We start from the raw sequence: 15,016 nt of genomic DNA, 5'->3' as shown, positions 1-15,016 counted from the left end.
TTAAAATTAACACGACGACTAATAATTGTACGATATAAGATCTTCAATCAACAAATCCGGAAATAAAAACGAAAGCATCCAAATAAATAAAAAACGATTAAATAAATATGGGAGAAAAGACGTCTATTGTTTCTTTCTGTGACGTCATCACCCTGCGCCCATTCAGCGGGACCGTCGCGGCATTTGAAACATCTTACATTTCTAGCGCCATAAAAAAGCCACTTTACACCGTTGTAACCGGCTTTACAGTGAACTGAAATGATCGATATGATCGAGAAAGAGGACCCGATCATCAGTGAGGAGGAGGCGGCACAGTATGACCGCCAGATCCGATTGTGGGGGCTAGATGCTCAAAAGAGGTCAGTTAGCTTAGTTAGCCTGCCAGGCTAATCGGTGCAGCGGAAGATATGGGTTGTTGCACTCTTGCTGCACCGGTTTGACCAGAGTGTTTAATTTAACACGTTTTTTAGATGTGCGAACAGTTGGGATTTGATTATTATAAGAGTATGTCGTGTGGGGTGTATTTAATGAGAATATTGATATCGATACTTGTATAGGTCGGTATCTTTTTTTCGTTTTTACCATGACGAAAGAGGAAGTTACAAGCAAGTTACTATACAATAACGTTACACTTGTTGCTTCTAGATGCACGTTACATGTCATGAAGTTAATGGACATGTGATGCTTAAGCATTTGTTTATATGGGGAAAGCAGAATTTCTAGTGCTCCTGGGAAGTGAAATACACAAACCCTCAAACTGGACTTTAATTTCAGTCAAAGTGTTTAATCTTATAATTCTGACCTTATTGTTGCTTGAGGTCGTATATTATATTGGTTTACCTGTATGTTGTTGCTGAACATGTCTCCATGTTTATCTGTAAAAGTATCGCTACTGCAAAGTCTTTTTTATTGACATTTGTAGTTCAAACAAAGGTTAATAAAATAATTAGCTACAAACATAATCCATACACTTGCATGACATGCAGTCTGCATTTTGTCTTACAGGTTGCGAGGGTCCCGTGTGCTCCTGGCAGGTTTAGGGGGTCTGGGGGCAGAAGTGGCCAAAAACCTAATCCTGGCTGGAGTTAAAGGACTCACTTTGCTGGATCATGAAAAGGTACACACACTTAAACTGTGCACACGAAAACCATGCTCAGGGCCTCTCTTTCCTTTCCTCATCCGAGCACACTGTCATCTACAGAGTGGACTTTAGCTTCAGTTTCAGTCTAAAAGTATTTGTTCTCAGTTATCAACTGAACATCTGTGTGATGTATTCATAACCCATAAACATATTGGCATAGTTGATGGCTTCATGAGGCAACTTCAGTCTTTGCAGTACTGTGTATGTCCACTAGATGGTGCCTCTGGCAAAGTAATAGTCTTCAATGTTTTTAACTACATTTCACTAGTGAGGAAACAAACCGGCTGTTTTGCATTGCTTTGCATCCTGATAGCATTACAACAGCTTATTTCTGGGTTCATTGCATTCTCAAATGAAATTTTGATCTATTGCCCTCTGCGGCTACGTGTGATTGCATAATTGATATATCAACACACAATTTGGAGAGAAATGTCCCCTAGATACACAGTGTAAATTATGTTTGGCTAAATCACATCCAGACAGAGTCTTATCTGCACGTTGTGTGTAAGGAACTCTAAAAAAACAAAAGAAAACCTCTTTACACGTAAAGCTCAGTCCTCTCCCTGCTTTACATTCCCCTTCTCTGCCTGTGCCAGGTGTCAGAGGAGTCATGTCGAGCTCAGTTCCTGGTCCCGGTGACAGCTCAGGGTCAGAATCGAGCTCAGGCCTCTTTGGAGCGAGCGCAGAACCTCAACCCGATGGTGGAGGTCCACGCTGACGCAACGAAAATCGAAGACAAACCAGATGACTTCTTTCTGCAATTTGACGCGGTGAGTGATCTAAAAGTTTATTCCAGACAACCCTGTTCAAATATACTAAAAACTAAATAAGAATGTTGAGAGGGAAGCTGAATGATTTGACTTAAATTTACACCAAATTTTGCTGTTCTTGAAATCAGACGTTGAAACATATTGAAGGAGCGATCCAATCTGAACACTTAAAGTATGTGAAAATGTTTGGTAGTGATGTACTTTCTCTCATTCATGTTTGACACTGTTGAGATGTTTTTCCAGTTCTTGTTGACCACTGTCCAAATGTAGGTCACATGATGTCATTTGGAAGTCTAATCTCGTTACCTTACAGTGTTTCCTCTCTGAGTGACACAAGACTGAGCGCTGACATTACCAGTCTGACCACTAGATGTTGCTTGTAGCCCATATCATAAATCCAAAGCTCACCTTGTTTTTTCTCTGTGAGGACCAAAGCACCTGCTTTAAGTTGAAGGAGCCCTGCAGTAATGGCACGGGCTTGGATTTATAGTTCAGTCATTAGTCATTAGTATTTTCTTTGTTTTTATGTCTTTCTTCAGACTGGTTTTGTGACGTAATTTTCCTGTTAATTATGTAACAAGGACAGGTCTGTTTTTGCCTTATATGGTCGTGTATGGTTCACAGCAGTATTGAGCGGGTGGAGGATGGCACTGTTTGTACTTTCATATGATCATTTTCTTGTTCATGCTTCTTAAATGTGAGGTTTTGCTGCTTTTCTTTGTCATTTATGACAGTAAATGAAGAGTCTTTGAGTTGGGACTGTTGTTTGGACTAAATAAGCTTATATCTAGGGCTGGGCGACATGGCCTCAAAAAATATTGAAATATTTTTAGGTTATATCACCATTCACAGATATTTTGAAACTTCATAAATGCTTGAACTGGGCGACAAAATCAAATATCACAATATTTTTGACCAAATACTTCTATGTCGATATTTTGACAATATTCTAGAGAGACTGTTTCTACTCTGTCAAAATATTAACAAATGAGACTTTTAATGATCTTTAGTAATGTGGATATAATGACTAGGTGGGTAAAAACAAGTATTAGAACAAGTACAATAGTCTGGTTTACATCACTTTACTGCCGCATCATGATATGACGATGTCCATCATCTAAGACCATATATAGTCTCATATCACGATAAATATATAATATTGAAATATATTTCCCAGCCCTGCTTACATCTATACTGGCTGAACAGTGGGACATATAGCAGTGTCATTGTCCTCCTGCACTGTTCAAAAACTGGGGGGTCGTGTAGAAGAAATACTGTATTTTCTACACTATTAATAAAGATGTAAACACCTTTAAACACTATTAAAGTTAAAATTCAACTTTAAGGGAGTTATTATTGTATTTCAAATCCAGTGTGCTTGAGAATACTGTGCTGTGAACATTAGATTTTATTGCATCATAACTCAAACTCTGGTTGCAAGACCTTCTTGGATTTTCTGATTGTATGACCTGATCCAGGTGAACTTTCAAGTTCACAAAGTTATTTTCCTAACATATCAGATAGTGTGAAGAAAAGATGAAGGTTTTGACTCCCTGTTGTTGAAATTTCATTCCCACTGGGTAAATTCCCATGGTAAAACAAGACGACGTCAAGTCAAATTTTATTCATATAGCTAAATCACAATTTCCCTCAGGGGCTTTAACAGTCCGAACAGCGTAGGACACCCTCTGTCCTTAGTTAGTACAATACACTATAACAAATATTCTGATTATATTTTTTTAAGACAGTAGATATGGTTAGTTTAGCAATAAAAGGATGATCATTTTCAATTTTTTCTGTAAGATGATGTAAGTCGCTTGAGCATGTCGCATTTAATTCCACAGGCAGCTATACACATAGGCTGAAACTCATTTTCTCACTGCTGAAGGCAGGAATGTATTTGAACGCCATCAGAGGAAAAACAGAGATTTTTTTCCTCCTGTTGTGTCTGAATTGACGGCAGTCTTCCTCCCTCTGGGGGTGCCAAGTGAGGGTCAGGAGGAGGGAGAGTGAGGAGGGAGAGTGATATGGGAGGAACACGGAGGAGGATGGAAGTAGGACAGAGTGAAGTGAGGACGGGATGAGCTAGATGTTAGTAGGACAGAGGGAGGGAGGGTGAGAGGCGGGACAATTTAAAAAGCTTGAGATAAATTAAAAAAATGGGAAAACAGAAGGGGGTCTCTTTATCTTCTCACTCTGTCTGCTGTAAACCACTCGTCGCTTTCATCTGCTTCCACGAACGTGTGTGTGTGGCTCAGCGGGAAGATGGAGGGTGATTAAAGTGGAGCGGCTACAGTGTGGTCACAGTTTTCATATGAAAGGCCTAATTACTGAGAGCTGAACACAATAGAAAACACAGACTGTCCATCTGGGTACTTGCAGAGTACAGCTAACTCGCTACTGATACTCTCAGTCGCTCTCTTTGTATAACACAGTACAATAGTTAATTTTTTCTGCAGTGGTTAATTTTAGATTCATGCAAGAAGGAAGAAGAAATACCACATAGTAATAACATCATGAACAGTCAACAAATGTGCAACTATTCCTGTTTCTCACACATTCAAAGCACCTGAAAACTTGTCCTGTATTCTTAGTATTCCTACATTTACATTTACATTTAGGGCATTAAGCATGATGTTTATTTTTTGTGATTACATTTGTGACATTAAATATAAAATTAAAACAATATTGTTATCAGGGCTGCTGGTGTGGTTTGACGACGTTTGATGCACAATGCTGTCTCACTGGGAGCTCAGAAAACATGTCAATAACTGTCATTAGATTGATATAGTACATTGATATGTGTCTGCACGATATGAGGAAAATATGCAATGTGTGATGAAATTGATGATGTCACTTGCTGCTTAAATAAACAAATATTGATGTACCCATATTCGCTCCTCTCTCCCCCTTAGCCTTCATGCTAGCTAACCTCGCAGTCACCACCAAACTGATATCAATTAATCTGAGGGTAGCTGACATTCAGCTGCAGCTTCATCTGATTAGCCAAATGTTGTGAATACATGACCCGTGTATCCAGGACTCCATCTGATAGGTTAAATGTTTGCATGCAGAGTGTAAATACATGCAAAAAAAAAAAAGTTTCCTTCACATTTCAGGAGTCGTTTGTGATGTTTGTTGCGCATGTCTATATCGCAATGATGATGGAAATACAATTTATAAGTCAAAACTACAATGAAATACCTGATGTCACCTTTCCCACTGGTTCACAAGTAAGAAGAGCACACACACACAGATGTCTGATGAGAGATGACCAGTGTTGTTCTTATTTTGCTAATATGATGTTTATGTAGTATTGTGTGGCTCATAAAAATAGATAAAATAGGCTTTCCTTGATTGATTTTCCTGTTTTCCTCCCATGACTTCCGATACTCTGATCACTCTGTGGGTCAAATAAGGCTTGTTAATCCTTGCCAGGAAGGAAAAAGATGAAGGTTAATGACCGATGTCTCCACCAGGCTGTAAAAGTAGCTCCTCTTTTGCACCTTTTTTAAGTTGTTTCACTTGGTGATAAAATGTTTTAAAGTTTCAAATATTTTGTTAAAGTTCCAGATATGGAGGCCCAACTCTGCAGTCTGTCATAGGTCTGTAAACGTATCCTCTTTGGTATCACTGGTCCTAGACTCTGGTCTGTGTGCTGCTGTGTGGGACTCAGTGATGCCTGGGATGCAGCATCAGTCTTATCAGTGAGCTGAGGGTGTTTTGGGTGTGCTGGACTGGGTCAGCAGGATAAGGTGGACCCAGCCCACAGCACAGTTGTTTACAGTCAGGCATCAGCCCACCCTGGTTTGACCATGGTACACTGTGTACAAAGTCATGGTACAGAGTGGTACTCTCTCACTGTGTTGGCTGTGTCCATGTTTGGTCTTTTACTCAGGGAGGTGAACTTTCCCCAGTTGCTGCTGTGTTTTGCTGCTACAGTAGGTGTGTCTCACTCTGTTTGGCAGATGACCAGATACTGATCACAGCTGCTTTGTTGTTCTAAGCATTGAGAGGGTGGAAACTCACTGATGATTTTTTTTGTAAGGGAATTGCAGCCAAATTTCAGAAGTGAGATATGTCTGTCGGTCCCTTAGGGAGTAAACACAAGACAGCTATATCGTTTGTTATTTTCTGTTATTGCAAGCAGTTTGAGGGTTATGTTAATAGAAATGGAAATGAGCAAATAAAACACAAAAACAAAATGCCATGTGTATTAGAGGATGTGACAGTGATCAACAGATCAACACAGTGGGAGTTCAGTTTCATACATTTTGATTTCAGAGATAAACGGTGCTGAGAAGTGGAGAAAATACTAATCTACAGTACATGTGCAATAGTACTTGTTTACAGGAAGTTGCTCATCTCTTCACATACACTGGTGCAGCTGTAAAATATTTGCAGAAACAAATAAGACAAGATTTTTGCCAAACACAATGTCCTTTAACAATACATTGATGATATAGGGACAGAGAAAAGATGCAGCAAATGTTTAAACTGCAAATATTTAGATGTATCTCTGGAAGTGGGTTGAAGTCTGGCTTGTGATTTAAGGGCTACATTTACTTCTGAAACTGGCAGCAAATTCAAAGTTATTCTTTTCCCTCTGAGTCATTTAAATGTTGTAAAACTGCATTTAACAACATGCTCAGTAAGCTCTGAGGAAGAATTGCTTTATTGTCTGTAACTGTTGTTAACTTCCATAACGTCCAGGTTCTTGAAGTATTGGCGGTTGATCAGGACGAAGCTCTGACCAGCCTTTCACTGGGCGTGTTTCCTCTCCCTCAGGTGTGTCTGACAGGCTGCTCCAGAGACCTGATGGTGCGGGTGGACCAGCTCTGTTCTCAGCGCAACATCAAAGTCTTCTGCGGGGATATCTACGGTTACTATGGTTACATGTTCTGCAACCTCGGGAAGGAGCACAACTACGTTGAGTAAGTGTGGGCAGTAGTTTAGCGTGTGTGTTTAACTGGAACGTTTTTGACTTTTGTAATTTCACACGAAAATGTCAAATATCACAGTAATGTTGTCAGAAAATATCAGTATCAGTTCTCATTTTCTGCAGCATTGACACGCCGGTGTGATATTTAATGCTTCCTGCAGTCATTCAGCTGCTCTCTACTGAAGTCGTACCATGTTCACATACTGAAATTTCATGTTTTAATTCTAGTAGGTAACTAATGTACTGTACATACACAGCAGCACAAAACTTTTGTTTGTGAGCTTGATTTCCAATGTCGACTGCTCTGTTTCCTGATAATGTAGGAAATCTTTCCCTTCACTCTCTTTTTAGGGAGAAACCTAAACTGGTGAAACCAACTGTAAATTCTAATGACGGTCCTGAAGCAAAGAAAGCCAAAGTGGACCCCAACGAAACCACCATGGTGAAAAAGGTAGGTTGGTGAAGGATTTAATTCACGACTAAATATTTTTTCTACCAGTCAACCTGATATGAAGAACCGTCACAGAAGAGCCACATAGATGAAAATCAATAGTTTGAATGGTGAATGACATTTTTTAAAAGGTACCTCCAGTCGAAGTTTTAAGTCCAGAGGAGTGGATCACATTGAGAAAATTATACAAAACGGAAAAACACTTTAAATCATTTTTGAGGTCGGCGGTTAACCACTTGTTGACATTTCTTTGTCTTTTTTAATCTGTCACTTATCAGACGGCCAGTTTCTGCAATCTGAAGGAGGCTCTGGAGGTCGACTGGACGACTGAGAAGGCCAAAGCTGCTCTGAAGCGAACTCCAGTGGACTACTTCCTACTTCACGGTACTTTGAGAGTCATTTCATTGAGCGTTGTTTTTAAAGTAGAAAAGCTTTCGTGGCATCAGGTTCTAGATGGGAAAATAGTTTTTTCTTCTGTGGTTTATGTCATTGCAAATTTAAAACCTGTGGTGTTTTTTTTTAATGTTTGCACAGCTGATAGGCATGGTTTTATTTGCATTTTAAACAATTAATTAATTATGTGAAAATATATACAGACTAATATATAAAAAGTATGAGATGATAATCAGTAGCTGTAACCACAGAATGGTTAATTTTCTAGTTTGTTAAATGTTTTCAAATTTCAAGTGTAAAATTGTCTTTAGGTGATATTATTTAAACACCGACCAGTTAAAGAGCAGATGCAGAGTATATGAGGGATCTTCTGACATTTCTGTGTAGGAGGCGAGACAGACACAGAATTTTCCGTTCGATCAAATACGACAAAGAATCCTGAAAGGTCTAAAAACGTTTAGAAATTTGAAACTGAAAATGCGTAGGAACTCTGCAGCGAGACTGAAACATATACCATGACCATGCAAAGTCACTGCTTCTAATTTAGCTGGTGAGCTATCGTTGCACATGCACGGAAAATAATGTCCTTAAAGTTATTTAAATTTCATTCCAGAGCAAAGGGCAACGAGTTGTTCCAACCTTTTGTGAATGGATGGTGGCGGGGTTTGAAAAGAAGAGAAACTACAAAAACAGATCAAATTTAGTTTCATCTTAATTCAGCCTGCACTTTGATTGAAAATATCGTTACACTGAGTTGCACCTGAGTAATCTGTGATCTCTGACCTGTGACCTGTTGAGGAACCATCAACCCAAAGGAACTTTTTGACCCTTTAAGTAAATGTGAAATACGCCTTCCTGTTTTTTTAGGTTATTTACAGTGTCTGATGACCTTCCTTAAAGAGTTGTTATTGTCCCTCCTGTCACCTGGCCCTGCACCACACTGCATGCTAGTTTCCATCACAGGCTGTCCATGGCCAGTCATGTGCACTGAGCGTAGAATAGAGAACAGCCCGACACCTACTCCGCATGACAACAAGCATAGGAACAGGAAATCACCACTAAACGGTTGCACACTGCATGTAAAAGTAGTAAATAATGAAAATTCAATGACATTTAGGCAGCATGCAGAGGTCGTAAACACTGAACGGATCAATGCAGTTCTGAAAAACATACGTGAAAGCTAATTGGAAAGTCATATTTTGCAACTTTATCCATCACATCTGAGGACTTGGGAGGCATATTGCAAGCTGCAGGCTCTAACTCTCCACTGACCCCCCTGCCAAGAGAGAATCCATTATATTTTATATATTTAGGGATGGCTGGGGAGGAAATTATACATTTTTTTTTTCAAAACTACAGACTTCTGGGGATATGAATCCTTTTGTAATCTGTCAAATGAGATGACTGCTCCTTCAAAAAAGGATCAAGACCAGACCTTCATCAGCCGTGTTTGTTCATGATGTGGTACAGATGGTTAATGACTAGAGGAGGGAGATTACTTACCTGGTTGTTCTTGATGACAGGGTTTAAGGTTTGACGATTTTTAAAATAGATTTTTTTTTTTAAGAGAAGGCCAATGCCAAAAAAACAGAGGTGGCAGAAACTGAAATTATGTCTGGGAGGTCACCCACACATCCAGGTGCTGTCATGTGATGTACATTTGTTTACTAAACAGCAAATTTGAATTTGAACATTTCTGAACATGCCGGCCGTTTGTTTTATTTTAGGTTCATGGTTCACACCCTCTGTGACCTTTAGTCTAATGACTCTCCACTCTGAAACCCACCTACCCTCTGCAGCCTCGCCCTGTTTGCTGCATTTCGGCTCATTTCTGAGTGGAAACACCGCCTAGTTGTTTTTTTAATTTAGTACATTTGAGACAGGAGGCAGTGTTATTATCCTGCGTTGTTTCTATAATTGGAGCCAGCGGTTGTTGTTTTTTTTTGGGGCGACCGATGAGGAAGTGGCTCTTCCTCTGTTACGACTGCTTCCTGTCTCACTAGGAACAGTCAGCTAATCTGAACCGCATATGGATGTTATTGTCATTATCTAGATAATTCTCTTTTATTATATTGGCAGACTGATGAGATGAGCAGCAAGAGAAAATATGACCATGTACATAAATATTTGGACAAAACCAGAAACTGAGGACAGTTCTTGTGAATCACAGAATATAATAAGAATAACAATCTACTGAAGGGGAGACACTACAAGTGAAAACATGTCTCTGTGGAAAGAAAACATTGTTCATTTTAAATATTTGTATATATATCTATATGTACTTTTTTATGCCAGCTGACTGATAAAAAGAGAGATCCAAAGTCCCATCTGAAAAAACATTTGACGCTAATATGTCATCAACATCATGCAAACGTGTGTTTTTTTAAAATGAGATAACACGTAATTTCCGTATTTAAACATACATTTTATGAAAACATGTAGTACAAAAAATATTCTCTTGATGTAAGTAATCAACTGAAGAAGTTTCGTTGTGCTGTAACTCGGCCTCCATCGCCCTGCCAGCTACGGAAAACCAATTCATAGCCAGCTGCTCTCATTGACTCAAATTCAAACAGCCTGCAAACACTGGTTGACTGTATACTGTTGCTAACATCAGCTAGCTTCGAGCTAACATAGAGAGTGGCCTGTAACCATGTTATTCTGCATTTGTGTTTCATTGCATTGAGTGGTATAGTAAAGAAGTATCCTGTGTTTGAACTACTTACAAGAGGTCACACACGATTCAGGATTTCACAATTTAAATTTTAATCGAAAATTGATCGAAGTGAGACTTGAAATTCTGCAATTGAAATCAAATGCAGTATCGATGGTTTTACACACTCGGAGGGACTTCATGGTGCATTCAGGTGGCGTCTTGTCTGTCCACCCTGGGATTTATGTCTTTGCTTTGCTTTGACAAACAGTTAGATATTCTCCTGCCAGCTCTGCCACATGAACTCTAACTGTACAGATGTTGCATTAATATATGGAAAACAACATGTCTGTTGACCTTCAAATGCAGGTTTCGACTTAAAGGGCCATCTTGAATATTTTTCCCCTCCACTTTAATCTATTACGCATCACTACTACTTGTGTAGGTTTAGAGATACTATCATTGTTCCATCCATGAGCACATTATTATATTCTGTTATGTAATTCTGTTTTGATTTCCTGCCATGCTGGTGCAGTGTGATGCCATTTCTCTTTAACTCTCTTTTAACAAAAGTTTGACTGATAAAGGGCAGAGCTGAGGTGTGAGAATGATTCATCGCCACGACATACGAGTGTGTGTTTGGTGTGCCACGCTGGTGGAAATGGCCGTGGGAGGATTTGACTTCCTCATGTGGTTTTAAGTTAATGGACGAACAGGAAACACGGGGGCGACGTGTTGATGTGTGCGTCTGTGTAGTTGTCAGTTGCTGTTAGAAATATTGCTCATGACCAAATAAAGAGCGATCTTCAGATTTTTAATTCTCAGTGAGTCCTCGAGCCAGCACAGGAAGGAGGTTTTTTTTTTCACTCTAATGTTTCCTTACTGAACATGTGCAGATGTTTGTGAGAGTCTTTGCATGCATGAGTCTATGTGTGCACGCTGTTAATTTGATGTGGGGAAGCGTAGGCCAAATCGGATGAAATGGTGCAACCACATACCGACTTCATCCTGTTTCAAAGGGAGCAGCAGTCAAGATGAGATGTTGTCTTTCCATGAGATGATAATTCACCGTGGAAGTCTCTTGACAGCGTGATGAAATTATAAATGGCAATAGTGCAATAGATTATACGGAAAATATTGCTTTAGAAAAACTTGTTCCAGCTTTATAACTGACGTTCATTTCCTTCCGTTTATGTTTCTCCTGCTCTCCTTCCTTCTCTCTTCTCTGCCTCCCTCTGTCTCCACAGTTCTGTTGAAGTTTCGTACAGACAAAGGCCGCGACCCTGACCCACAATCCTTTGCTGAAGACAGTCAGCTCCTGAAACAGATCCGTGATGACGTCCTCGAGGCCTTGGCAGTGAGCAGTGACCTCCTGAGCGATGACTTCACGAGGTATAAAGCATCTTCACTTAAATTTTACACGTTAGATATTGAATGGACAATTCACTCAATGAAGATTCATGTGCAATTCAAGTGAACTAACTGCTGAAATGTCTTGGAAGCAAGACAGCAAGACCCACCCACACAACAACAATTTCTGATGATGGACGAATCTAGTAACTGATTTGTTCTGCCATCTAGCGGCGCCGCCATTACTGCGGTGGCAAGTCGTAGTGATGCTGCCTGCTGACCGCAGCATGTGTTGTACAAAGTACTGCAAATGGATGGAGATCTGGACATTATTCAGATTTTGCATATCAGGCATTGTTTACAACAATAACAGAACAGATAATGGAGGAATGGAAAAAAAAAAACGTATTGTGTAGTTCAGCTGCGCCAACAATAAACATTCCCGATAAAAAGCTTGCCTGCAGATCTTGTTTTCTGTCTGCTTGCCTCTTTTTCCTGGCCGAAATTCAAATTTTCCAGTTTCATATTTGAGACTTTTCATCCTATTGCAATGCAAAAAAGCCTGAATTCACAACCACACTGTGCAGGTCGAACAGAGAGAAACAGAGAAAGACTGACAGTAATGAAGTCTGTGGAAGGGGGCGATGTGACTCTGATTAACCCAAACATCTGTGCGTCCACTGTCACAACGCATAAATCAGCTGGCAAACTAACAAAGCTCCAGACGGACATTTTTTGCTTTAGTGACTCTGGAGCGAGTCACTTTCTCAGTTTCTCAGTTACTTAACATCACACTTTCTATTGAGTCGCAGTGGGTCATGTTTCCTTGTACTGTTTGTCCTCAGCTACTGCTTCTCTGAGATGTCTCCGGTGTGCGCCGTCGTGGGAGGAGTTCTGGGACAGGAAGTCGTCAAGGTAAGCATGTACACTAACCGAGAAAGAAAGCATTTCAGACAAACTGTAAATGTAAATAATAAAATATGAACATCATTACTTCAAGAAGTACATCAACTGTGATGTATGTTACAGTATTCACTGAGCTGTAGTAAACGATGAAGACGGGAGGGAGTCAGTCAGCTGACAGGTGGCTGCTCAGCTGGTTTCTGGGTCAGTGTCAGAAACACGGCAGCTTCTTCTCTGTGCAGAAGTGATTTTCACTGTGACCACAGAGAAACTCAGTGTGACACTCTGGCAGCAAAAGGAGAAATGATTCATAGTCCTCCGGCTCAACAACATAATAAACTCATTGATATTACAACATAAAAGAACATAATGGGACCATTGGTGGGAAATCCAACGGAAGACATATGACTGAAACCGTTACACTTGACATACAGTGTTCCCACAGATTCATGTTGAGCCTGACGGAGATTGGATTTTTGGTGATATCGGAGAGTAAATTAAAGTGGCAGATAATCCTTTCATACACAGACATTTTTGTCAATGATCTAAAAATAATTCATGTGGCCTGTAGCAGGCTGTTTTACAGTTTAGCAATAAACGTTACTGTCAAAGATGGAGGGCTGAAAAATGTCATTCAGGGTTTCTCAAAGAGCAAAACGACGTCGTCAAATGTCTTGTTCTGTCCACAACCCAGAGATATTCAGTTTACTGTCATAGAGGAGGAAAGAAACCAGAAAATAGGAGCTGGAATCAGAGAATTAGACTTGTTTTTCTCAAAAACATTAATGAAATGATTATTTCTTCAAAAGGACTGTATTTATTTTGTGCTTCGACAACTAATCGATTTAATTGTTGCAACATTACAGAGGTCAAAGTTGAGGTAAATAAAACGGTACAGAACTATGAACATAACTAAATATACATACATAATATACATCATAAGTAATCAAGCATCACTCTTTAAAGTTTGGTGAAAATCCAGTGACTCATGAACAGATCAACCATCCTGTCCTTCCGTTTCTACGTGGTTTTATCATGAATTCTTACATTGACAAGAGTAACACATAATGCGTCTTTTACTATTTCATATGTCAGGTTTAGTTTGATGACTTTGTTTTTGTTATATTTCAGCAAAAAGACTGTATAATTATAATGAAATATAATTACTGAAGTTTTTCAATTAGATTTTGATGTTAGCTTGATGTTTAAGTTAAATAATTTCCTCTGGTAGGATTCACAGTCGCAGTACGGTATCTAAGGTTGTTAGAACCATTAAGACTCATCTCACATATAAAAACAGCATCATTTTTTAATGCAGACTGTCTCACACACACATACAGAGATGTTTTCTCAGTGCTGACCTGAATAAGACTTCAGTTACATCACTGAGCAGTCTGAGCTGTGTGACCTCAGGCTGAGGGAAGCAGGAGTTCACATCAGGATAGTGTGTCTGCGCGAGTGTCTGCGTGAGTGTGTGTGTCTGTGTCTGTGTCTCTGTGTGTGTGTGTGTGTAGAGAGGGGTCTGACAGTTCACAATCAGTCTGCATTATATTGGCACAAGGCCAACCTGCTTTCTCCATGAAGATGATGAAACCTCCTGCAACTGGCCGACCGAAGCCTCTCCGGGTGAATCTGACTGATTTCACTCACCTGATGGACTGAACCACTCAGAACTTTAAGTGTGACAGAAGAGGCTGAATGAGTGTTTGTGTGGGTCTGTGTGTTGGAAATAAAACACTAAACTGCCGTTAAAGTAGTTTTTTCTGGTCCTCCTGGTTGATTCTTTGAAACTTCGTCCTTTACAATTTTACCTTTAAAATGTTTCTGTGGCGTTAAAGAAGGTTACTTGAACATTTTCATTGTCGTATTATATTTTGCAGACTGACTTCCTTCTGTCTTTCTCTTCAGGCTCTCTCCCAAAGAGACCCTCCACACCGGAACTTCTTCTTCTTCGATGGTCGTAAAGGCAACGGCGTGGTTGACTACTTTGGACAAAACTAAATACGTCACACCTGTGCACACGATGGCTTTACACACAAAACAAGTCCAACAAACTTCTGTCTTTCTGTTAGTTTGTCAGATTATTTATATCAGTATTTGCTCCACGATTCATAAAATTAATCTGTTGTTCCAGTTTTGGTCTGGTCTCAAGTACGTTGTTGGGTTTTTTACATTTCCTAATAAAACATTGTTTGATAGAAGATTCTGCCTCAGGTGGTAATTTATGTTGTCTGATGTTTGTGTATCCGATATCATCCGGTCGTAGTCTAAAACTTCAGCCATAGTTATTATGCTGCATTCATGTGCTGCTGGGGACATTTAAGATTCAGGTGCCGTTTTCTCTGAAAATTGAACCTTAACAACAAACATGAGTCAAAATCTTAACAATCAAGTACTTTAATTCAGTCAAGAC

The 15,016-nt window shown here is 39.7% G+C and overlaps 1 protein-coding gene across 1 annotated transcript; it reads left to right on the top strand.

Annotated features, from left to right (window-relative positions):
* The first annotated feature begins 145 nt into the window (after nucleotides 1-145).
* sae1 (SUMO1 activating enzyme subunit 1) lies at nucleotides 146-14,804 on the top strand. The gene is made up of 9 exons (XM_084350042.1): nucleotides 146-359; nucleotides 1,006-1,117; nucleotides 1,738-1,911; nucleotides 6,700-6,845; nucleotides 7,205-7,304; nucleotides 7,583-7,688; nucleotides 11,598-11,742; nucleotides 12,546-12,615; nucleotides 14,512-14,804. Exons 1-9 carry the CDS (start codon nucleotides 259-261, stop codon nucleotides 14,602-14,604), a joined length of 1,047 nt encoding a protein of 348 aa, XP_084206168.1. The 5' UTR covers nucleotides 146-258; the 3' UTR covers nucleotides 14,605-14,804.
* Nucleotides 14,805-15,016: the final 212 nt, after the last annotated feature.

Source organism: Pagrus pagrus (genome assembly GCF_965226575.1).
Source record: "Pagrus pagrus genome assembly, chromosome: 4".
Taxonomy (NCBI): Eukaryota; Metazoa; Chordata; class Actinopteri; order Spariformes; family Sparidae; genus Pagrus; species Pagrus pagrus.
The sequence above is the reverse complement of the archived record's forward strand: the minus strand, read 5'-3'. Positions and strand labels throughout refer to the sequence as shown.

Excerpts from the sequence above, each read along its gene's own strand:
- sae1 (XM_084350042.1), top strand. The coding sequence starts at position 259 with ATGATCGATATGATCGAGAAAGAGGACCCGATCATCAGTGAGGAGGAG. Across the intron at positions 6,846-7,204 it reads AAGGAGCACAACTACGTTGA|GGAGAAACCTAAACTGGTGA; the intron begins GTAAGTGTGGGC and ends CTCTCTTTTTAG. Across the intron at positions 11,743-12,545 it reads CTGAGCGATGACTTCACGAG|CTACTGCTTCTCTGAGATGT; the intron begins GTATAAAGCATC and ends GTTTGTCCTCAG.